The sequence below is a fragment of the Micromys minutus genome (assembly GCF_963924665.1).
Source record: "Micromys minutus genome assembly, chromosome: 10".
In the NCBI taxonomy this organism is placed as follows: domain Eukaryota; kingdom Metazoa; phylum Chordata; class Mammalia; order Rodentia; family Muridae; genus Micromys; species Micromys minutus.
The window spans coordinates 7,929,752-7,955,462 of NC_137979.1; the positions used below are offsets into that span (position 1 = coordinate 7,929,752).

The 25,711-nt window shown below is 45.7% G+C and overlaps 1 protein-coding gene across 1 annotated transcript in view; it reads right to left on the reverse strand.

Moving 5' to 3' along the window:
* The window catches only part of FAT2 (FAT atypical cadherin 2), a gene marked incomplete at both ends in the record, with an annotated part of 59,368 nt that extends 33,980 nt beyond the window's left edge, over positions 1-25,388 (reverse strand). Inside the window, 8 exons of the mRNA XM_080924181.1 lie at positions 1,829-2,039; positions 3,027-3,308; positions 3,671-3,810; positions 6,260-6,470; positions 10,490-10,801; positions 12,552-12,610; positions 17,197-17,511; positions 22,130-25,388. Coding sequence (XP_080780307.1) covers positions 1,829-2,039; positions 3,027-3,308; positions 3,671-3,810; positions 6,260-6,470; positions 10,490-10,801; positions 12,552-12,610; positions 17,197-17,511; positions 22,130-25,388 — 4,789 coding nt within the window. The remainder of the gene's footprint in view (positions 1-1,828; positions 2,040-3,026; positions 3,309-3,670; positions 3,811-6,259; positions 6,471-10,489; positions 10,802-12,551; positions 12,611-17,196; positions 17,512-22,129) is intronic.
* Positions 25,389-25,711: the final 323 nt, after the last annotated feature.

Sequence of the window (25,711 nt, forward strand, 5' to 3'; positions counted from 1 at the left end):
GTAATGGGATCTGATGCCCTCTTCTGGTGTCTGAAGACAGCTACAGTGTACGTATATATAATTAAAAAAATCTTTAAAAAAAAGTGTTAGGCAAGGGCTAGAGACTCTCAACCCCAGTTGAGGCTTGCAACAGAATTTAATCATAATGTCTGAATGGGAGCCAGACAGATGTACTCTCTTCCTGCAAGAAAACCCGAGTGACAGGGGACTTGCTTTGGTCACCACCAGAAGTGTAGGTACCATGGAGGCAGGGAGACAGCTTCCTTGCTTTATCTCATGCATGTTTTCTATGGCTAGACAAGCAGGTGAGCTTCACCAAAAGGCCTCCCAGCCGACTCTTCACTCTTCAGAGCCCTTTCACAGATGATAGGTGGGTACGGGGTTCATGAGTAAACAGCTGGCTTAGGCAAATCCATTAAATGTAGCTCAGTTAGCAGGGCGTGGTGGCACACACCTGTAGTCCCAGCACTTGAGAGATGAAGGTAGGAAGGCAACAGAGTTTAAGATCAGCCAGGGCACCATGAGACCCTGTCTCAAAAATGAAACGAAACAGCACCTCAGTTAACTATCTACATCTAATTATTTCTCATGGTTTACTGCTGAGAGAAAAGAGTCAGTGCACAGAATTATAGACTCACTATAATCCCAGCACTACCAGAAGATCCTCAGAAAAGACAGACAAGCAGTACCTTGACAGTTATCTCTGGGGATGGAGTTTAGGGCTGGGCCTTATATTCTTCATATTTTCCTATAGCTCCAGTGTTTTTTCAAAATAATTGAGAGTGGTTTATTTTGCATGTGCAGGGGGAGGTGAACTTGTATGTCACCATATGCTGTGGCAGTCAGGGGACAACGTGTGGCTTTAGTTCTGTCCCTCCACCATGTGTGTCCTGGGGTCTTCTGCTTTGGAGACAAGTACTTTTACCCACTGAACCATCACACCAGCCCCTTAGAACCAATCTTTGTCTGTAAAATGAGAATATTGTCTCTGTCAGGGTGGTTGCCATGGACTCTTTAAAAATGTATTATTTTTTAGTGTGTGTGTGTGTGTGCATGTGTGTGTCTGTTTGTATGTGTGCGTGCGTGCGTGTGTGTGTGTGTGTGTGTGTGTGTGTGTGTGTGTGTGCATGTGTGCATGTGCACACTCTCGACATGTGAATGCAGTGCCTGCTGTAGCCAGGAGAGGACATCAGATGCCCACTCCAGCTGGAGTTACAGATGAGAAGCCCAACCTACATAGGTAGAACCAAACTTGGTCCCTCTGCAAGAACAGTATAAGCTTTTAACCTTGGAGCCATCTCACCAGCTCCACGTTAACTAATAACTGACACTCCGTAATGACAGTGAACTATCTGGCATTTGCATATTTTATAATTTATAACCCATATACATTTTCTTACAGCCTTATAGAAAAGGTGATGTTCCCAGTTTTTAGAGGAAGGATATTGTACAACAGACGCCAAGTCAATGGGGGCTTGAGCAGTTACTCCTCAAATGATGTCATGAATGACGAAGTGCTTAAATATCCCTTCTCACATATGTACAGAAAATCATTACATCCTAACCCATTTAGAGGCTCTGTAAACACTTCCCACGTGCTCATGGTGGCTTGTATCATATTCTTCATAATTTCCCCCATACCTTGAGAGGACTTTTGCTATTGGTATTATAATTTTTTTGAAAAACATTGACACATGGAATGTTCTAGAATGGTCATCTGTCCCTGATTAGAGAGCCGGTACTTGAGTAGTCTGTAGAGTCATGCCTCTATTGCTGACCCTCATCCCAGCCCTTATCAAATTCCTCAAGCTCACAGCCAGGCCCTCACCTTTTAGGAAGGAATAGTGGACTTCTGCGTTGGCTCCCCGGTCGGCATCAACAGCTCGGACCTGCAGTAGCTCTGTGCCAGGGGTGGTGGTGTCAGAAACATTTGCCTCATAACGAAGCTGAGTGAAGTGAGGTGAGTGGAGATTTCCATCCTCCACATGAATGGTCACCCACACGAAGTTCCTCTTGATGGGCATCTCTTGGTCTCGCACCTAGCACAGGGTTTAGCAGAGTATGGAGTTGAAGGAGGTAGGGTCAGAGTCAGATGAAAGAGGCAGAATGCTAATGAGCAGGCTGCCCAGTTTCTGTGGACTCTTTTACGTCTTTCTCCAGTCTATGCTTTTTATAAATGCTTCATTATCAGTTATTCAGCCTAGCCGTTCCTATAGATAATTCTACTTTAAGGAAAGTCATAAGAAGCAGAATACAGCAGACCTCAGACGACGAGTTCAACATACTAACCCATTCAAGTGTTCTATGGTCATGTAGATTTGGGAAAGACTCAACTAGAAGTCAAAGGGCTGTCTTGGTGGCAGGACATCTCAAATCCTTCATTGTACATTAGTAGTCCCTGAGGATGATAAATTAGCATGTAAGAATCATGATTCCACTGGGCTGAAGAGATGGCTCAGTGGTAAAGAGCACTGACTGCTCTTCCAGAGGTCTTGAGTTCAATTCCCAGCAACCACATGGTGGCTCACAACCATGTGTAATGGAATCCAATGCCCTATTTTTGTGTGTCTGAAGACAACTGTAGAACACTCTTACAAATAAAATAAATAAATCTTAAAAAAAAAAAAAAAGGAATCCTGACCCTAAAACAGATAGTCAAATCCCAACTCCTGCTTCCTCATAAATAACTGTATGGCAGTTAGCAACCTTTTTTTTTTTCATTCAGGTATAGAAAGAGGAATGGGCAGGGTCAGAGCTGGTGTAGTTAGGTAATGTGGGGTGTAAAATGTGTTTGAATACTTGGCATCTAGATTGGGAAGTTTATGAGAAGCTTTAAGAGAGGAAGGCTTATTGGAGAAAGTGAATGATTGGATGAATGTGAGCAGCCAGCCTTCTGCTTCTGCTGCTATGTCTTCTCTGCCATGATGGACTGAAGCCTTCTGGAACTTTCTCTCTGAAGTTGCTTTTGTCAAGCAACGAGGAAGTAACTAAAGATTCCAGTCTTTTCTGTGCCTGTGTTTACTCACCATAACTGTCAAAATGTGCTGAGACGGCCCAGAGTGCAGGTCCAGTGTCCCCACTGTCACCAACACTCCGCTGCTCGGATCCAGCTGGAAGAGGTTGGCACTTCCAGGGTCCTGGCTGCTGTGGATGGTATAGATGAGACCCTTGCCATGGTCTTCATCTGTGGCCTGGACTCGGAGGAGTTCAACCCCAGGCAGCGTGTCTTGGGGGACCCTGATTTCATAGTGATCCTGCAGGAACTGAGGCCGGTGGTGGTTGATGTTGGCAATCATAAGGATGTAGACCTGGGCAGGGGAAAAGAAGCAAAGAGGAAGACCGTGAACCACAATGGCACAGGAATGACGTTTGCTGGAACGTCACTGTCCCATCCATGTTGGTAGTGTCTGGAAAGCAGCTGCCTTTGGGCAGACTCTCATCAGTTAAAACTATGTGTTTGCATAAATTCTATCACTTTATGGAGATGCAGAACAGGGAGGGGGGATTCTCCCACAGCTACAGAAATGGAGTTAGATAAGTACCCAGAACCTATATCCCAACTTCAGTATTCTTTAAGGAATCTCACATCAATAGAAAGTCTCTGATAGCCTTACTCCAAGTTAGCCTCTGATCTTCTCACAAACCAGGGGCTCTTACTAAGACCTCTCACCTGGGTGGCAATGGTGTGGAAGCCATCTGTCACCTCCACAGTCAAGTTATAGCTCGACTTTCTCCTTGTATCAAGAGGTCTGGCTATCACGATGCTCCCCGTGGTCTTCTCAATGTCAAAGTCCATGTCCTTATCCCCATCTGGAGAAGGAAAAGAGCAGACATGAAGTCAGTGACTTAGGCAGCTATAGACCAACCCAGATTTGGTCACAGACCTAGAACACTTGGTAAGGAGCAGCCTTGACTGACTTTGGCTAAGTCAAGAAAGTGGCTGAACCAGACAGTCTAAATCTGTTCAGGCAAGGTGGCTATCTGGTGACAGACTGGAGTATATTTCCTTGGGAGACCAAAAAGATGTCATACTATTTGTTCAATTATCAAACAATCTAGAGAAACGCAGGTCTGTGACTTCTGAAAAGTACTGTGGGGAAAAAAAAAAACAAAAGCTTCTGTAGAATGCAATCTGCTTCTGGGATTTTTACGGCTTAAACATGTAGTGTGCTCACCCATAAGTTTATGATTTGAATGGCCGGTCCTCAGATGGTAGCACTCTTTTGGGAAGGTGTGGAAACTTAGGAGCTGGGTGCTTGGAAGGATCCCTGGGTACTTCTTGTTTCTCGGTCAGCCATAACGTGAAGAGAAGCCCTGCACCACACATTCCTAATGCCATGATGTTTCGCATGGACCTAAGCCATCGTGGGCTAAAGACTTGGAAGCCATGAGTCAAAGTGGCTCATTCAGAGATTTTTATGAAAGTGATGGGCATAGGGATTAAGATACATGGGGACGACGTTGCCAGACTCAGCTTCATCATAGACTGTGCGAACTGCCCGGCACACGGCCAAGTGAAAATGAGTCTGTGCAGCAAGAGGAAGCTGAGTTTTTAAAAGAATTGAGATGCAAAGGCTGAAGGGGAGGAGCATGAAGAGAGAGGTTGGGGTTAGATAAACACTAAACTCGTGAAATGCCGGGAGGACTGGAGAAATGACTCAGTGGTTAAGAGTGCTTGCTGCTCTTCCAGAGGACCCAAGTTCAGATCCCGCCACTCATGTTGAGTGCCTTACAAATGTCTGTAACTCCAGTCCCGGGGTTGGGCACCAAATGGCTTCTGCAAATATCCACACACATGTGGCACATCCACAAACAGAAACACACATGTCCACATTATTCAAAATTAAAAGATTCTTTAACAAGAAAAAGGAAAGGCCAAAATCAAACAAAATATTTTCAAAAGAGGATGTGAAATTGGGATGAAGGTGTGTTGGGAGTTGTGTGGGGAGGATATGATCAAGATACTGTAGATACATGTATGAGATCTGTAAAGAATAAATTTTAGGATATCAAAATTAACATAAATAAATAAGCTATAGAGTAGCGTGAAGCTCTTTAAATGTCGACTAAACATAATTCTGTTTAGTTACATAAAAATATGTTCACAATATACTATATATAAAATATAAAATAATATTTTAATATAGCTTCATGTGTACATGTGTGCATTCATAAAGAAACATCAAAATGACAATAGTGGATTATATTTGGATTAATTATTATTGTGATATTATTATAAATACTTTCAGTGGTATTTATTTCTTCTCTACACACATTTCTGTTTCCTAAATATTATTTTGGCTCATGCATTAATTATGCATTAAATAAAAGACCCAAACAATTAAAAGATCTGGGAATAAGAACCAGAAATCTAATGAGTCCAGGATCTTGGACCATGTGAGCATCCTGCTATGCCTCCAGCCCAGACTGGAATCTGCTACAGCAGGACTCCGTGGTCCAGGCAAATGCTAAAATGGAGATATTAAAATTTTAAATCTCTGGATCGATATCAGAGAGTCTAAAAAAAATCCCTTACATTTATATGTAGGTTTACACTTGTGAGTGGTTCACGTGTATATACACGTTATTGAAAAGGAGACCTAAGCATTCCTCAATTTCCCAAAAGATTCCATGACCCTCAGATATTTTGTTTGTTTGTTTTGTTTTAAATACACAAACAGCAAAACCTTGACAGAAGAAAATGCTAGAGCAGAGCTACCCATCAAAGCCTGGATCCAAGAGCCACTTAGAATGACAAGGAGCAAGGATGGAGTCAGGATGTGAATCACTGACAGAGCATACAGCCTTGAGCTCAATCTCATGCAGACACACTTACGTGCATGTGTGCTCGTGCATGCACGGATACACACACACACACACACACACACACACACACACACACACACACACGAATGGAATGTAGGACAGGTATGAGGAGAATCCTGACTTGGTGCTTTCTCTTCTGGGTCTTCCTGGACTATCTATCTAAGATCCTCTAGGCATTTGGCATAACTAGAATCCACCTAGTTATTTTTGTGATATTATTAATATCACAAATGATCAAGCTGAAGTCTTGGCTATAGCAGAAGAGGCCTGGCAGATATGCCGTTCCTTCTACCCAGTGTCACAGTTCCCAGAAAACCGGGGAAGCGATGATCAGAAGAGGGGCTGTGTTGGAGCATGCCCTTAAGAGGGATTAAAGTATTGCATCAAGTGGGGCTATAAAAATAGAGGGGTCTGTTCCCCTCGGTCCTCTCACCTGAGATGTGGAACCAGAAGAGGCCAGGCCGTCCCTCTACACTGACGACTCCCACCATGTGGTTCACAGGGTCTGTCTCCATGACTGTAAAGCTGTAGTGGGGCTCATCAAAAGACAGTGGGATGGAGGATGGCCGAGGCTGGGGAATCCATTCGATGTGTAGTCGGACACTGGTGGAGAGTGCTGGCTGCCCACTGTCTGTTGCCTTGATCTAAGGAAATACCAAAAGCCCAGTGAGTCATCGTGGGAGTGGCCTTCTACTCACTCATGCACTGGATACACACTTGAAGGTTGATGGTAAGGCAGGAATTCTGTTGGCTATTAGGCAAACACTCGTAGCCTATATCCTAGAACCTCTTGTTAGGTAGAAAAAAACCAAACAACCAAACACTGGAACAGTTAATATTCATCAGTATGGTGGTTTAAGTGAGGACTGACTTCTTTTGGCTCAGGTATTTGAACACTTGATCCTCGGTAGACAGCGCCGTTTGAGGAGGTTGTGGAACCTATAGGAGATGCAGCCTTGCTGGAGAAAGTTTGTCACTGACGATGAGCTTTGAGGGCTTATCATTTCACCCCACTTCCGGTTCTGTCTCCCTTTGCTTCCTGTGTGTGGATGACATGTGATTTTCCTACTTCCTGCTCCTGCTGCCTTTCTGACATTATGGACTCTATCCTTTTGGAACCATAAGCTAAAATAAACCCTTTCTTCCTAAAGTTGCTTTTGGTCATGGTGTTCTATGACAGCAATAGGAGTAACTAAAGCAATTCCATTGAAGAATATCTAGGAGATTATTAAGCCACACCCTTGGACATATCTGTGATAGCATTTCCAGAAAAGATTAGATTGCAAGGGTGCTGACTTAATGTTATGATATGTTCTTGGTATGAAGCAAGTGTGGTGGGAGATGGTGAGAAGTAGGTGTGGGCTGAGACAGAGATCACTAGGGCACATCTTTGGGGGCTGTGTCATGCCTTTGTCCTCACCTGAATCTCTTTTTCTCAGCTCCCTCTTCATCTACAAAGGGAATGCTTCTTTTCTACCACATGATCCTACAGCCATGATGTTTGCCCAAAGGTCATGGCCAAGTCATCATAGATAAGACCTTCTAGAAATGTGAGCCTCCCAAAAATCTTCCCTCCCATAGGCTGTTCCTGTTAGGGATGTGATCACAGTGATTACAAGGACTCAGAGAAAGCCACTATATCTCACTACATGGTAGTTCCTAAGTTGGATTTTATACTCATAGCTGGGAAATCACTGCCAACAAACAGAGTCAGATTCACTGAGCTTTGCTATGATCAGTCCCTAAGAGCTCTGGGTGTAGCCTTTAATCCTCACTGGAGCCCTCAAAGACATACTACAGTGACTCCCCTTTGTAGTCAGAAACGGGGACTCAATGTTCATACTCTGAGTTCATACCCTGAGTTCATACCCTGAGTAATGTGGCCATCAGCAACAAGGCCGGGCTTCAGTATAGTGGTGTGGGATGAGAGCTCATGGCCTGCTTTCTGACACATTGGCACCTTAGCCTCAGTTCTTGGAGATTCACAAGACTTAAGTAGCTTGTCTGAAGAAGGGAAGGTCAGGTTAGGGTCTCCAGCCAGGAGCTGCAGTCCATCCCTCAAGAAAGCCCATTTTCTATTTCTCAGAGATAATTCATTTCTTTTTTATCATGATTCTCAGAAGCCTTTGCCTCTTCTCTCCTCAAGCTTCTTAAGGTTATTGGATCTTATGCAGGAATGGCTGGAAAATTCTGGCTTGTATGTGCAACTTGACCCACAAATTAAAATCCAGGGTGCCGAAAATGCACCAAAACAGGTTCAGAAGTGAGGAGTTACTCTTCAAAGGCAGCGGTGACTGGCCACAGACCCAAGGGTGTGGTATCAGATAGGCCATTTTCATCTGAAATGGTTCAGGGTTTTAAAATGAATTTCAGGGCTTGGGGAGGTGGCTCAGTGGTAGAACACTTGCCTAACAGATGTCATATGGCTGTAGCTGAATGAAAACCCAGGCACTGGGTGATAGAGAGATGGATCAGCAGTTAAGAACACCTGCTGTTCTTTCAAAGAATGAGTTCAGTTCTCAGCATCCTATGTCTGATAGTTCACAACCGCCTGTAACACCAGCTCCAGAGACATCAGCTGCTTCTAGCCTCCCCAGGTGTGTGCACTCCCACACACGTACACATACTTTTTGGAAAAAAGTTAGACTGTGAGTGGTGGAGCATGCCTTTAATCCCAGCACTTTGGAGGCAAGAGATAGGTGAAGCCCTGTGAATTCTACTTAGTGACTTCCTGGCTAGTCAGAGCTACATAGTAAGACTCTGTATTTAAAATATGTATATATATATATATATATATATATATATATATATATATATATATATATATCATTAAAAATAAAGTAAATAATTTTTTTTAATCCACTGGGTCTATTTTAATTGACCATGGTTAATTTTGCTAAATTGTTATTTGTAAGAACAGGGGATTTCAGGGGCCTTTATTGTCCTCAAAAAGAGAAGCCCACAGTCCGCACTTCTGCTCCCCCGTGTGAGAGTGGAGACTCCCTGGTTCCCTAAGGGGAGACAAAGAAGATGAACTCCCTCCTGTGTCCTCAGAAATTTACCTGGAGCCATTCTTCTAGTTACCCTCCAGCCTTCCTGCCTGCTCTACCCTATTATGGTCTAGAAATGGTTTGCGAGTGTCCCCCAGAGCTTCACGCCCTGCAAGTGGGGTTCCTAGTGAAGCAGTGCTGGGGTTAGGGAGTCTTTCTCATGAGGTGAAATCTAGGAGGTTGGAGGGAAGGCTCAGAAGTTAAGAGCGCTGGCTGCTATTCCAGAGGACCTGGGTTCTATTCTCAGTGCCCATGTGAAAGCTCACAACCACCTATAACTCCAGTTTCAAGGGATCCAATATCCTCTTATGGCCTCCACAGGACCAGGTACATGGTACTCACATATACATGTAAGCAAAACATCTATACATACAGAACAAGTTAGTAAATAAACTTTTACTAAGAGGCAGAGTCTAGGCACTGAGGAGATGGCTCAGTCGGCAAAGCACCTGTCTTTAAGGCACAGGGACTGAATTCCTAAAAAAACATCTGGGTGTGCTGACAAACATTTGTCGTCCCAGAGCTGGGGTGACAAAGGCAAACACAGGTGATTCACGGACTCTGTGACTGCCAGCCTAGCCTACCTGATGAGGTGCAGGTCACTGAGAGAGTGTGTCTCGGGAGAAACAAAAGATGGTGTCTGAAGATTGATGGTGCATGCATACCCACATAAGTGAGTGCTTCTACACAAGGGTATACACACACACATGTGCACACACACAAGAAATGGAGTTTAGTGATGGACTTTTTGGGTGCAACTCTCAGGAATGGATTAATGCTATTTCAGCAGAACAGACTGTGAGTGTCTCTCAGAAGTGAGCCTGCTCCCCTTCTATACTTCCTTATAAGCTAAAACACATACACAGACAGACAGACAGACAGACAGGCACACACAAAAAAAAGAGAGAAGAAAGAGAGATAAAAAGAGAGAAAGAAGAAAGACAGAGAGAGAGAAAGAAAGGAAGAAAGAAAGAAAGAAAGAAGAAAGGAAGGAAAAAAGAAATAGAGAAAGGAAGGAAGAAAGAAAGGAAGGAAGGAAGGAAGGAAGGAAGGAAGGAAGGAAGAGGCAGGAGGGAGGGAAGGAAGGAAGAGAAAAAGGAGGGAAGGAAGGAAAGAAAAGGAGGAAGGGAAGAAAGGAAGAAAGGAAGGAAGGGAGAAAGAAGGAAGGGAAGGAAAGAAAGAAAGAGAGAGAAAGAAAAAAGAAAGAAAGGAGGGAAGAAAGGAAGAAAGAAGGAAGGAAGGGAAGAAAGAAAGAGAGAAAGAAGAAAGGAAGGAAAAAAGAAATAGAGAAAGGAAGAAAGAAAGGAAGGAAGGAAGGAAGGAAGAAAGAAAGAGGCAGGAGAGAGGGAAGGAAGGAAGAAAGAGAAAAAGGAGGGAAGGAAGGAAGGAAAGAAAAGGAGGAAGGGAAGAAAGGAAGAAAGGAAGGAAGGGAGAAAAAAGGAAGGGAAGGAAAGAAAGAAAGAGAGAGAAAGAAAAAAGAAAGAAAGGAGGGAAGAAAGGAAGAAAGAAGGAAGGAAGGAAGGGAAGAAAGAAAGAGAGAAAGAAAAAAAAAGAAAAAAGAAAATCACCAGCCACTTCCGCCCTCCCGCTGGGCAGCCCCTCGACCCCCTCACCGTTAGGATGTTGTATTCCCCAGCTGCAAAGGTACCGCTGGAAGACACAACTCCCGTGACAGGGTCGATTCTGAAGCTCTCCTCATCACTCTCCTCAATGCTGTACGTGATGCTGCCGTTGAGACCTTCATCCGGATCTGAAGCCACCAGCCTGTACACAGGCTCTGGGAAGACAGGGCTCAGTCTTTCCGAAAGGCGGACGTTAAAGAGCTTGTGGGAGAACATGGGTGGGTTGTCGTTGACATCCAAGACGCTCACCACCACCCTGGAGGTGGACCTTAGCGGGGGTTCCCCGTTGTCCTGCACAGTCACCTATAGATGAAACAGTGTGTGAGCGCCTGTACGGCCGCTGCGAAGTGGTGTCTAGAACCACCACCATTCTATCAGGGCTCACACCATGTTAGAGCTGTTACTGCCACAGTCTGACCTTGGAACTGCGAGAACAGAAGGAAACCACAGAGAACCAGAAGTCACTGCCATGAAAACCTGGCCTTCACATGGAAGATGCTGGGCCTCTTCCTATGAGTGCTAGAAAGCTTGCTCTCCGCTTGGGTTAGAAAGCATTGTCGCAGGAATGGGTGTAATCTGGACCGTCCTAATGCTGTGACCCTTTAATACAGTTCCTCATGTTGTGGTGACCCCAAGCCATAAAATTACTTCATTGCTGCTTCATAACTGTAATTCTGCAGTTGTTATGAATCGTGCTCTAAACATATGTTTTCCAATGGTCTTAGGTGACCCCTGTGAAGGGGTCATGACCCACAGGTTGAGAAACATTGTCATAGACTTTAAAGATTATTGAACTGCATTTGCTTTTGGATGGGGAAGACAAGAGAGACCAAATGTGGGTAGGGAAGGCCCCCGGTCCAGGTGGTAGATCCACTAGAATCCACTACCGGAGGATTTATAACATAGAAGGGCTTTACAAATTAGAATGCTAGCGGCTGTGCCCAGCGATTGTTGTTACCTGTGATTCTATATTTAAAAAAAAATTACTCAGCTGGGAACTAGCAGACTTTTTTTTTAGTGGCAAATGCTTTGCCTTTCTCCTTCTTTCCTTTCTTCCTTCCTCCCTTCTTCTTTTTCTCTCTCTCTCCCTTCCCCCCTTCCCTCTCTGTCTTTCTGTCTTTCTTTCTGTCTTCTTTGTAGTTCAAGCATGTCAACCCAGGGCCTCACATCTGCTGTGTACATGCTTCATGCTCTATCGATGAGCCCCACCCTCATTTTTCTCTATTCTTTATCTTGGGACGAGGTCTCTCACTAAATTCACGGACCGCCTTGAATTCCTTCTGTAGCCCAGATTGGCTTTGAACTTGTGATTCTGCTCCTAAATAGCTGGGGTCACACATGTGGCACCCCAGTATTTCAAAAAGCAAGGAGAATTTCAGAGTTTGTAGCATAGGGAAGACGAATGACCTCCTTCCTGCTAAGGACTACACACGCCACACTATGGGTGCCCCAAAAGCCAGAAGAGATGCCTGGTGGGGTATGGTCTGCTCAGGAGAGAAATAGCTGGTTTGTAACCTCTACTAATTTACTCCCCTCTAGAGAGCTGTAGGAGCCTCGTAGTAGGGTGATCTTAGGAAGACACTTTAGGAAGAATGCAGATCTAGAAGACAAAAAAAATTTATTCTGGTCCTGCATCAAACCTTGTAAAGGACCATTAAGTGGCTTGCTCTCCTTAATCCAGGAGGGATGAGCTAGAAACTACACACACACACACACACACACACAGAGAGAGAGAGAGAGAGAGAGAGAGAGAGAGAGAGAGAGAGAGAGAGAGAGAGAGAGATTACCAGCACTTCCTTCAGACATTACTAGTTAACCCAGGCTTCCTGTCTGGGTAAGGTTTCAGAATCTTTTTCTCCTCGGTATGAAGAGCTGGTGAAGACCTACAGATCTTTAGCATCTGCTACAGACATAGAATGAAACAGATTGTCCCATCCTGCCTCAGCCCTCACACCCACCCCACCCACAGCACTGGAGCCATACAGCTGACTGCATACAGCCCAGCCTCCTTTGGGGGCTTTCAAAGGCAGTGCCCAGCTTTCCCACAACTCACCTCTAGGACGTATTCATCTTTATTCTCTCGGTCCAGCTGCTTGGCAGTGGACAGGAGACCTGGAAAGGGATGGATAGAGAGAGAGACGTGAACAAGGGGCTCCCAGGGCCTTGTTACTGGGGCAGGTTCAGACTTACAACAAAACAGAGTCCTTTTTTAAGTTTAATCTTAGAGCTCCAGAGAACGGGAAGGGATGCTGAGGAGGTGGGAAACATGGACAGAAAAATGTACTAGCTGGAGTTCCCACGAAAGTCCACGTTCACCATGAGGCACGAGTGATGGACCCAAAACTCGGCAACCCACACAGTATCAGCAGCTTGCCCAGCAAGGTGCCAACTCCAGCCTCTTGAGTGCTGAGTTTCCAGGTATACAACCCTCTTACTTAGCATTATTATGCCTCTGTCTTTGGACTTGCTCTTCCCACCTTCTTCCTGACCCTTAAGGGGTCCATGCTCCTGAATCCGCTGCTCTGGAACCTCCTGAGTTTCCACTTCCCTCGTCTACCCTCACATCTGTCTTTGACATCGGTGTCTGGATTCCCAAGGAATACTCAGGAAGGTGAGATATGGCTAAGATCCTGCAAAGGGTTGGTGGACCCCCACATGAGGATAGAAAGCATCCACTGAGCTTGTGTGATCTAAGTCCCTACCTCTCCCAGCCCAAGGTGACTCTGTTGATTAAACTATCATTCCTCTTCTCCTCCAAACTAAGTTTTCCCATCATCCCACCTCAGGGACACCCTTCCCTCTCCCTCTACCCCCAGATAGGTTATTAACAGTTGTAAAGTCACCTCTGGGGGATTCCTGCTCCTTCGCTCCTTGATCCACCAAAGTCTAGGGTTCTCCCCAACTAGTTGTTCATTCAAATGTCACCACTCCTCCGTCCTTCAGAACCACAGAGCCAATGTTGCTTTCCCCCTTATGCGCCAGGCCTTCTTCTAAGTTTTTCCTCTAGCTATAACACCCCATACTAATTCATTCGGGACCCATAGCCATCTAGACAGCAGTTCGGATGGTTGTATTTTACTCTTGGAAGCTTAAGTACAGACCAATGGTTAGTGTGGATGTAACTTTCAAAAAAGTTCATGTGTTGGAACTATTATTGCCAGATCATTGTCCATTTATTTTATTTTTTGGTTTGTGTGTGTGTGTGTGTGTGTGTGTGTGTGTGTGTGTGTGACAAGATTCTCTATGTATGTTACGCAAGCTGAACTGGTATTGTCTCACTCACTCTGTAGCTGAGTCTGCCCTTGTACGCTGATCTTCCTGCCTGAGATTATAGGCACGTGACACCATACCCAGGTCTATCCATAGCTGAATGGGATTTGTAGATGGGCTCCCAGGAGGCAATCGGATGGAGATGAGAGTAGAGTCCCCACGATTGTATCAGTGGCTTTATAGAAAGAGAAGACATAACTAACACACCCTGTACTTCATCATGACATCCTGTAGCAAGGTGCCCCCACAAGATATCAGCACCACGCTCTTGGACATCTCAGCCTCCAGAACCACAAGCTAAACAATCCTGTGTTTCTTATCAGTTACCCAGCCTGAGGGACTCAATTACAGCAACATGTATTGGACTAAGAGAAGAGCACAGAAACTTTCCCAAGACCCCAAGTTATAAATGATGAGAATGGACTATCTCCAGACCATAGCTTCTGTCCACAGTGAAATCTCATCTTTCTCCCACTCGGAGGGTCTCAAGCCACCCTCCCTGTCCTTGTCCCCTCCTAGACTGCTGCTTATCACCTCCCCTGCCTCCTTAGTCCTCTGCAGCTTGGCCACACCCAGCAGTTTTTCCCTCCCTGAGCAGCTGCAGCGCCTACCTACCTACTGCCTATGCTGTACTCTTTCTGCTCTTCCTATGGTGTCTAGTCCCAGTACTCATGATCCTCAGACCAAGAACCAGATCTCTCTTTACATCTCTCTACAGCACAAGGTTCTGAGGCCTCTCAGGAGCGACCTCTTTAAGCACTTGCTGTGTGTGTGCGTCAATCATCAACAAGGACTCATCCTTCCGTTTAACAATTGCCCAGTGAGTTTGCACTGTACTCTGCTACTGCCAGATGCTACTGAAGATGCTCTGGCAGGCCAAAGCAGTCGACTTTCCTTCTTTTAGGGACCTGGGGAGGTCCAACCAAAAAGGAGAGTTTGTGGAACAATTACTTGAATGGATATGGTGGCTGAGTGGTAGTTGGTGGTACCAGCGTGTATGTTATGATATTAGGAACTATCTGGCTGGGCTCTGTGGGAGACCAGGGCCCACACAGACAAAAGGAGAGCCAAGCTTTTAATCACCAGAACTAGGGAGGCAGAGGCAGGCAGTTCTCTGTGAGTTCAAGGTCAGCCTGCTCTACTTAGCAAGTTCCAGGTCATCCAAGAGAGCAGGGAGAGGCTCCTATAGCATATGGCAAGACCCATGTCAAGAGAGTCTATGGTCTGAAGCAGCTGTGAACAAAAATTGCTGAAGAAGCAGTATCTAAGATGTCAGCAGCAACAACAACAACAACAAAAAGAACTCCCGAAAGAAGTGTGTGTCTACAGAGACTGGATGACTACTTGGAATTTCAGTCCTGTCGAGAGACTAGAATTTTGTAGGTTCAGAAGCTGATCACTTCACCTTGAGCTAATTTAGCCTTCCGGAAGAGCCATTCCCCGGCCTGCTCTGTATCTAAACTAATACCTCATGATAATAAATAAAAATGTCTTAGAAGCTGTTAACTTAGCAGAACACTACTAGCTTCAGCCAATCCAAGAGCTAAGAATGTCACCAGATAGCATCTCGGGGCTATTAAAAAGCTTCCTCATTTTGATGTATCTGCCTCTCTGGTGTCCTCGCCAATATATTTCAAAGCTGCCTAGATTTATGACTTTCTTTTGTTCTGTAAAACTATAAAACCCTGTGAAAATGCACCCACATCTGAGCATGGAATTTGATCGGGGTAACCTAAATCTGTGTTCCCAGGCTACAGTCACACATGATGTCTCCAGAATAAACTGGGCTACAGTCACACATGATGTCTCCAGAATAAACTGGGCTACAGTCACACATGATGTCTCCAGAATAAACTATCTCTTATTGCCTTTAAGATGAGAGCTGTGGTTTTAATGTTGACACAGACATGTGGATGGAGCCAAAAGATGCCCAGCGAGAGGGATACAGTAAAGCCAGAGAGGTCAGGGGGCCCATTTAGGTACCAGGTTGTGGGACACAGGGGACCCTGAGTTTACCTGGAGGACACCTGCCAGGCTTCTGTAGTGGGGATGTGGAATGGTAGGTAGGGTGGCTCCTGTGACAGAAGGTGTGTTGGGGGATGGTGGTGGATACGATTCTCAAGTTAAAAGTTACATGATTTCACACTAGTCACGGTTTCTTCTGCCTGGCTTCAGGAAAACTAGGAGAAGTCTGCCTGCAAGGCCAGGCCTGCTGCCAGAGGACTGTTGACAGTAAATAGGAGATTGGGAGAAACTGAAGCGTTAAGGCCTTAGGTGAGGAGGGATCACCTCCTCACTCTTCTGAAAAGAGGAGTGGGGCACAGGGGTGTGGGTGTGGTACCATGGGGACCTAGGGTGAGCCTGAGGGGAGAACCTGCTTGGACCTGTTTTCTAAAAGAAAAGCTACTTCAGCTTAGAGAGAAAAGGATGTGTCTATAGCTTGAGGTCAAAGGTTAACAGAAAAGTTTCTCACCAAAGTCTTCAATGTCAAAGACACTTGCGCTCCTTACCTACTCTTTGCCCCACTTTTCCCTGGGGCTCCTGGGAAAGTTCACAAGCATTCTCTGTTCTCCCTTATAGTTTGTCTTTCTATGGCAAGACTGCATTGTGGGGTATAGAAAAGATCAGGTCACACGGAAAGGTCGGCCTTCCTTACAGGAGGCCTGTAGCCTCTCTCAGACTTCAGTGGGAATAAGAGTGGCAGGTGCCACAGCTGGAGGAGACAGGCTGGCACTAAGACAACAGGTCCGGCTCACTGTGGGTGGCACCATTCCCTGGGCAGGTGGTCCAGGACTCATAAGAAAGCCTGGCAAGCATGAGCCCATGAGCAAGCCAGAGAGGCAACCCGTAGACAGTGTTCCTTCATTTTTATGTTCCTGCCTTGAGTTCCTAACCTGACTTCCCTCAGTGATGAAGTGTGACCTGGAAGTCTAAGTCAATAAAGTATATTTATTGAATAAACCCGTTTTCTCTCCTAAGTTGCTCCTGATCAGAGTGGTTTTTACCACAGCGACAGAAATAAAGTAGAACAAAAGCCAATGATGGTTTTGGCCATGGCTGTGATGAGGGAGGGAGAAGGGTCAGTTTGAGAGCATTCAAAGGCCTGAACTAATTTCAATTTGACCTCTAAGATACGTGTTGGACGACAAGGCAAGAAAGATTTTAACAGGTTCTCCTTATGTGGAGATGACATCATTGAGATGTATCTTAACTTTGGCACCCATCAGAATGTTAGACTTTCATAGTTAAAACATACCTTTCTGGAGTCTGCCCTCAGCATGTGGATTTGGTAGGTCTAGTGAGGGGCCTGAGAATTTCTGATCTGTCTGCAGGTGACCCTGATGCCACCTTAGGAACAATCTAAGAACTGCCTTGTAGATCTAAATAAGATCCATATATCTCTGTCCCACCAGCTTTCCGGGCCTCACCTGTAAGTGGATGAACGATGAAATGTCCCATGTGGTTCCCACTGGTGATGTTGAAGGTCAGCTTCCCTTGAGAGCTGGAGTCTGGGTCCCAAGCCTCCAATTGAAGCACAGAGGTACCCAAGGGGGCATCTTCCTGGACGGAGGGGTAGAACACGGGTCTAGACATGGAGGGAATGTTGTCATTGATGTCTGTAACCTCGATGTAGACTTCAGTAACAGTTGAGAGGGGAACGGAGCCCCTGTCCACAGCTAACACCGTCAACCAGTAGTAGGGTGCAAATTCTCGGTCCAGAGGTGCCAGAGTCTGGAGCATTCCTGGGGACAGCAAGTGACCAAACTCAATATACTCAGATCTCAGAGAGGCTTTAGAAACCACCCTACCTAGAGCTGGGGAGATGGCTCAGTGAAGTGTTTACTGTACAAGGGCCTGAGTGAAGATCTCCAGCCCCTACATAAAAACTGGGTATGGTATCATGTACCCATGATTCCCAGCACTAAGGAGGAGGGGTGGTAGAGACAGAGGCGTCTGTGGGGGCTTGTTGGCACCAATCTAGCTGCAGCAGTGAGTTCTCGGTTCTGTAATGACCATCTCAAACAGTAAAGTGGAGCTCAATAGAGGATTAAGCCTAATTTATCAATGTCTGTCCTTAATGTGCCTGCTCACATGTCTATGAACACACTCATACATGTATCCCCAATGTACACACATGAATGCATATATAGATGTGCACACACACACACAAACACACAAACACACACACACACACACACACACACACACACACACACACACACACACACACACAGGTGCTAAGGTGGATGTCCTTTTAGTAGAACCTTTCAGCCTTTCTCCACTAAAATGGGCCCTCACTTCTGACATACGGACACATAAACAAGGCTTCCAGGAGACAGTAGAAATTTATCAGCATCCACCAACTTCTTCAACCCAAGTTCCAGCTAGTCACTTCACATGCTGTAAGTGAGACGTCCTATAGCTAGCCTTAACCTGGTTCAATTAGTCTTTAAATCCTGATAGATTTTCAGATTACTGGTTAGGAGTTTGAGAGATACATTTCTGCTTCCTACTTTGTCATTTCGCAGTCTTAGGGGCTCAGCTCCATTCTTTGGACCATTTACTCTACCCACTACCTATAAGGGCCATCTCTGGTCTAGAGCACAAGGCTCTAATAGTACCACAAGAAGCCCTTATGTTCTCACTGGTCACTCTCAGCTGATGGGGTCTGCATGAGGGGGCAGGGTCTACATTCACAATCAGAGCACAGTAGCCTGGAAGTAGCAGATGGAGAAACTGAGGCCCAGAGAAGCATGAATTTGGTGAATATTATATAGTAAAAGAAAGAGCTGGGACTAAGCATAGTGCACTCCTTTCATCTCAGCACACAGGAAGCAGAGGCAGGGGAATCTCTGTGAGACTGAGGCTAGCCTGATCTACAGAGTGAGTTCCAGGCCAGCCAGGGCTACACAGAGACCCTGGAGAGAGGAGGAAGAGAAGGGTGAGGGGAAGAGAAGAAGAATGGAGGGATGAAAAAGAAGAAGAGGAGGAAGAGAAGGAAGAGGATGAAGGAGAAAATAGAGATTGAAAGAGCCGAGTCTAGAGTCTACTAAACAGACTCTACCCACCATACTACTTGGCCCTTTGTCCTGGAAACTACAGTTTCAGACCTTAAGATATATCACAGAGCCACAGTAATAAAACAATAAGGTATTGGCTCAAAAACAGACAGATAGAGCAAAGAAACAAAAACCAGAAATCCAAACTTGAGTATGTGTGACCAGTCATTTGATAGTTAACAACAAGTGAGTATGTGTGACCTGTCATTTTCTAGTTGACAATAATGCTAATAACATATGCTAGAGAAAAGAAGCCACCCTCAACAGATGACCCGGAGAACTGGGGGTCCACACCCTCAACAGATGGCCCAGGGAACTGGGGGTCCACGCGCAGAAGAGTGAAATCACACCCATCTCTACTACAGTGCCCAAAAATTAATTCCAGACTAACCAAAGACTTAAATTTGAAAGCCAAAATACTAAAACTATCAGAACCAAGTGCAGGCAGTACCTCTGTGATACAGGTGGAAGAAAGGACTTCTTGAATTGAACTCCACTTCCTATGAATTATGGCCAACAACTTACAAGTGGGACTTTATAAAACCACAAAGCTTTTGCATAGCTAGAGAACCTACCAACAGGCTGAAGAGGTAACCCGCAGCTATACATCTGAAAGAGGATTAATATCCAGACTATATAAAGAACACCCCTCCCCCCCCAAAAAAAAAGCAAGATTAAAAAAATTTCCAAACAACCAACTCAAAAATGGACCTGGAATCTAAGCAGACTTTTCAAGAGAAGGAAAAAGTGATCAAGAAACATCTCAAATTATTCTCATCATCTCCAGAAATTAGGGAAGTGCACAACAAAACCTTTGCGTTTTCATCTAACACCAGCCAAAATGGCAAAGATTAATGGAAGAGTTGACAGTAAATGTTGGAGGGGATGTGGGGCCAAGAAAACCCCCATTCACTGTTAGTGGGATTGCAAACTGGTACAAACATTCTGGAAATCAGAGTAAAGAATTCTCAAGTAACTCAAGTAAATCGACTCTTTGACCCTGGTGTATGACTTCTTGGCATATCCCCCAAAGAACACCACATCCTACTCCCCAGATACGCCCTCAGCCATGTTCACTGCTGCTCTAAATAGAAAAAACCTAAATGTCCTACAACTAATGAGGGTATAGTGAAAATGAGCTTCATATATACACTGGCATACTATTTACCTGTATAGAATAAGATCACGAACTTTGCAGGTAAATGGATGGAACTAGAAAAAACATATTGGTTGACATAACCCAGACCCAGAAAGACATATGTTGCACATTCTCTCATACTGGAGGCTCCGAGCTCCTAACCTATGTATGTGAGTACATAGCCCATAGTAACCACAGAAACTAGGAAAATGAAACTGAATCATTGCCAGGATGTGGGGCTTGGGGAGCAATAGAGTGTGGAGGAGCAGTATACAGAAGACCTGATCCAGAAATGAAATAGGAGAACTGCTTTGAGGGGGGAAGGAGTAAATACAGAAGAAGGTAGGAGGAAAGCAAAGAGGAATAGCAGGATACATGAGATCTGGTGGAATAGAAAAGCAGAGGACCTTTTAGGGAAAGGGGATGGTGATTAATCCAGAAGAAAGGGGGTGGGCGAAATAATGAATAAGTATGTCTTTAAAAGCTATAAGAAATCACACCATTATTTACAGAAAAACAAACAAAACCCCCAAACACCTATAATACATGTAATTCAGTATATAGATTCATGTATAGTTTTAATGAGCCTTTTGTCATCTGGACTGACTGGGCTTCTTCCAAGAGCCAAAAGCCAGCTAAACAAAAGCCCCAACACCAGATTTGAGAAGCCCTCTTTTGAACTGCTGGCCAGGGCTATCCAAGAGAACCTCAAAACATAGAGCCTATCGCTGTTGCCCTTGGTGAAAGTTAAGTCCTTATTACTGAAGGCACCATGTTCTTCCTAAACAGGGTCTAGAGAGCCCTGAGCTAGAACTGACCTGAGAGCCTCCTCCCCGAGGACTAGCTTCCGTGGTACCAGAAGGTATCATGGAAGCTTCCAAAGGAGGGAGGCAACCAACAGCCCTACCCAACTATGATGCCTATGAACCACATCAACAAACATCATGGCACAGTAGCACTAGCAAGTGTACCTTGGTGGTAACTAAAAGCTCTCTAATTGGACTTAAGACCTGCTGAACAAGAGGGAGGCCGTGATTGATACAGGAAACCTCGCTAACTACTCAGTGCTAATGATGAGGTCATAGATACTGAAGGAGAAATCTACAACCACTAATTTACTAAACCAGCATAATCCCTAACAGCAATCTATGCATTTGTCCCTTTTTCCCACAGATATGTCTTCTCTCCTCATCAAAGCAGCATCTCTTTGTAACATATGGAGATCATTACAGAAAACCACAGCCAATCAAAATGCAGAGTCACAGTGGATACATCTATAAAACGCTCCCACACCTAAGGCTCAGGAAACTTTGTAGATGACTGGGTGGAAAGATTGTAAGAGGCAGAAAGTCAGGGAGTTTGCTCTGAGATCATGTTTCCTAGTAATACCAGAAGCTACGCCCACAGAGTCTCACCAACATGACTGCCCAAATGTAACCTGAACAAGGACACCAATAAACATATATGCCAAGCTGGATGAAGAGAAGGCCACAAGACTTCTACACGTAGAACTATAGGCAACTGAGGAAGCCAGGGAATGGGAGAGGTGGCTTTCCCCCAGGGAAAAGAAGAGCAACTGGTTGTCCAGTGCCAAATGGTCACCATATACATATATGCATGTAATGCAATTAGTAAAGAAACAAAAAGACGCCACAAATTTAAAGAGTAAGAAGGCGTATATGGGAGAGTTTGAAGGAAGGAGAGGAAAGAAATATAATTAAATTTTAATCTCAAAAATAAAAAAAGGGGTGGGGGAGTGTGGGCTGGAGAGATGGCTCAGCAGTTAAGAGCACTGGCTGCTCTTCTAGAGGTCCTGAGTTCAATTCCAAGCAATCATATGGTGGCTCACAACCATCTGTAATGGGATCTGATGCTCTTTTCCGGTGTGTTGGAACACAGAGACAGTGTGCTCACATACATTAAATAAGTAAATCTTTAAAACAAGGAAAAAAGTGTACAGCTATCATGTATCACTTTTATAAATGGGATATATGTGTTTGCTATACACATATGGTATATATTTTACACATACACATATATATGTGTGTGAGACTATTTTTAAAAATCCTCATAAAGACAAATTTAAAATACAGGAGCAGAAGGGTGACTCTCCACATGTCCTGTGTTCCTTTCATCCCACTGTCCATGAACCTCAGCTCGTACCTGTGTCTTGGTTGATGCTGAAGGCTTCCAGGCCAGTGCCAGCCCGTAGGAAGTACTGGATTTCCCCATCTAAGCCAGTGTCATCATCCTGAGCTGTGACTCCCATCACCTGGATCCCTGCAGGGCTGTTCTCCTGCACCTGGCCCTGATATACAAAGGACAAAAAGTGGGGAGAGTGGAGATTCTCATTTACATCCATGACTAACACTTCTGCGTGGCACAGGGTCCTGCGGGCTAGAGGCCTCCCACTGTCGCTGGCCCAAAAGCTCAGATTGTAACCTGCCCGTCTCTCGAAGTCCAACTCCTTTTCCAGACTCAGAGCTCCAGTCATCGGGTCCACCCGGAAAGTTCCATGGACATCATCCACCAAGATATATTTCACTTCACCCGCAGGGCCCAGGTCAGGGTCAGAGGCATCTAGGAATGTCAAGACTGTCCCAAGAGGCATGTCCTCTGGCACCTTCAGGCTACTGTGCTCTATGATACACTGGGGAGGGTTGTCATTGATATCTTCCAATGTGACTATCAAGTCAGTGACAGAGAAGAGCTGGTGGCCCTTCATGGGCTGGTCCCTGGCCTCTGCCTTGAGTATATACTGAGGCTCTGATTCCCTGTCAAGGTGTCCTGTGACAACCAACTCCCCAGTGAGTGGATGGAGAGAAAACTTCTCTGTAGGAGTTAGTAGGGTGTAGCGAACCCTCCTGTTGTCCTCTGAGTCGGCATCCTCTGTCTTCAGCTCTGCGATCGTGGTTCCAACTTCTGTGTCCTCAGAAATGGTGAGCTGGTATCCACCTGGAGGAAACCTGGGTGGGTTATCATTCCAGTCCTTCACAGTCACGGTCAACAACTTCCACGAGGACTTTGGAGGAGTGCCCAGGTCATACACGGTCACATTGAGGACATAGAAGCTGGTGGTCTCATAGTCCAAGGCTGCTGCTACCGTGAGCAGCCCTGTCTCCAGCTCAATGTCAAAACAACCTTCCTCATTGCCATCTGCAATCACATAGACCAGCCTGCCACCAAAGCCAGTATCTGGATCAGTGGCTGCCAGGCGGGCCAAGGGGGTGTTGACGGGAACCTGCTCCAGAATGTCAATGGACTGAGGGAAGTGGTCCTCAAACTGGGGAGCATGCTGGTTGATCTGATAGTTGTCAAGGGAGGTGAATTCCTCTTCACCTAACTCTTGGCCCTGAAGCCTGGCAGACTGGAGGATGGTCTTCGTGATATGGGTCAGAACTTCCGTTTTATCGCACTGCACAGGGGCCTCAGAGCGAGGGTCCTTCACCACCGTGACTTTCAGAGTTGTGGGGGAGGCATAGTTCTTCCCATCCGAGGCTGTAATCTTCAGAGAGTAGATGGTGGGCCGGACAGCAGTGAGATTCATAAAAGAGCGTTTGAGAGATATCACTCCCGAGAAATGGTTGAGATGGAAATAGTCTTGTTCATTACCAGACACAATTTCATATTTTAGGTTCTGAAGTTCATCCATGTCTATTGCAGACACAGCCATTATCGATTTCCCAACTGGTACATCTTGACGGAGAGACACAGTACAGTTCACTTCCTCGAACATAGGCTGGTTGTCATTCAAGTTCTTGAGCCTCAGAGAAACAGACACCTCCTTCTCCTGGCGAAAAGGGGATCCCCAGTCTGATGCTCGAACCCGAAAGGTATAAATTCTTCTCATGAGTTCATAGTCCATAGGTTTGGTGGTGGAGATGACCCCCAGGTAAGGGTCAATTGAGAACGGCACAGCTTTGGGACCAGCAATGGAATAGGTGATGTGTCCATTATCCCCATGGTCCTGGTCTGTGGCTGTCACAGTCAAAACACTGGTGCCAGGAGGGATATTCTCATCCAAGGTACCTTCGTAGGAAGATCTGTTGAAGACTGGGGCGTGATTGTTACAGTCCACAATATCAATGATCACGGTGGTGGTGGCCTGACCCAGGGAAGTTTTCACATGGAGCTGGTACTGGTTTCCCTCATGGAAGTCCACAAGCTTCGTGGTGGTGATCAGTCCTGTGCGAGCATTCAACTTGAAGACTGTGCTCCCGGAGGATGGCTTTAGAAAGTAGCGCAAAGTGGGGAGAGCTGTGGTGACCTTCACCAATGCCACGCGGCTTCCAGGAGGAGAGAATTCACTGAGCTTTACTCTATAAACGGCTTTCTCAAATCTAAGGTTGGCCAGCTTGTATGGTGGGAGATGGAAAGCCCTGATGATGGGGTGGGATGGAAACCTGCCCCTACTGCGGGTCTGAAGGCTGATGTTGAAGCCATGAGGGTGTTCTGCCCAGTTAATGTCCCTGACTACCACCAAATTGAACTCATTGCTTTGGGCATAGGACTTGAGGACTTTGAAATACTTTCCAGGGTCACCACCAACCACCTCCAGGGAATCTACTTCAGCTCCTGAGCCGTTTGTATCCACTGTGGCAATGGCATAGATGTCACCTTCATCACCCTCTGGTGGATTCAGGACCACTAAGGTGATAGCTGGGGGCTTCCTGAGTACAGGCTCCACATGAATTACCAACGAGGCCAAGTTGCCAAACCCATTGCCCTCTGAGATTTTTCTCATGCGGTCCACAGCCAGCACCTGGAGCTCATATTTCCCTCGCCATGTGACATTCAGCTTCCCAGCGACAGTGACCACCCCACTGGTAGGATGGATGGCAAACACCTCTGACCTGGCATTAAAGGCGTAATAGAACTCAGCATTCTGACCCAGATCGGCGTCTGTGGCAGTCACTTTGCAGATGGGGCTCTTGAGGGGCCTGTCCTCGGAGATGGTGACTCTGTAGGAAGGTGGGGAAAAGAGGGGCTTCAGGTCATTCTGGTCCAGGATGTGGACCACCACTTGGGTCAGCGCTTCAAACTCCAGACTCTTGTCTGAGGCTTGCACAATGAGCGTGTAGCTGTCTCGCACCTCCCTGTTGAGAAGCGCTGTGTTGCTACTCTTGGTCCTTATTCTCAGAAAGCAGAAGTTGCCTACCACATGCTCCTCTGTCTTAAATACTCCAGCTGCGTCTCCGGAGATGATCCGGTACTTCACCACCCAGTGGGGCTCTGCCAGATACATGCCCATCTTCACTGGGCTCTCCACGTAGGTCTTGGGAGCAGAGTTTTCATAGATGGTGGCATTGTATAGGGAATGCGTAAAGCGCCAAGACCAGGGGGGGATGGTTTCTTTTAGGGGCTTCTCACAAGCTGCGAGGTGGAGCAATACGATGGCCAGACCCAGCAGGACAAGAGCCATGGTGAAAAGCTCCTGAATAAGAAGAGGAAAAGGGTTCAAGTCAGAGAAAAGACAGCTCCCAGCACCTTGGTTCTTTGCTCTTTGAAAGCAGATATTAATTTACTTAATTACTGGTTTAGGACATTTTCATACATGAATACAATGTACATGATCATCTTTACCCCTATTACCCTCTTTTATTCTTTCTCCTATCCCCCCAGATCCAGATCCCCTTCCTCAATAGCGCAAGGGAAGAGACAGAGCAAAGAGTATAGTTACACCTGCCTCCCCCCCCACCCCCCCACCCCCCGGCTGTGGACCAAGGCTCCATCCTTCCGACTTAT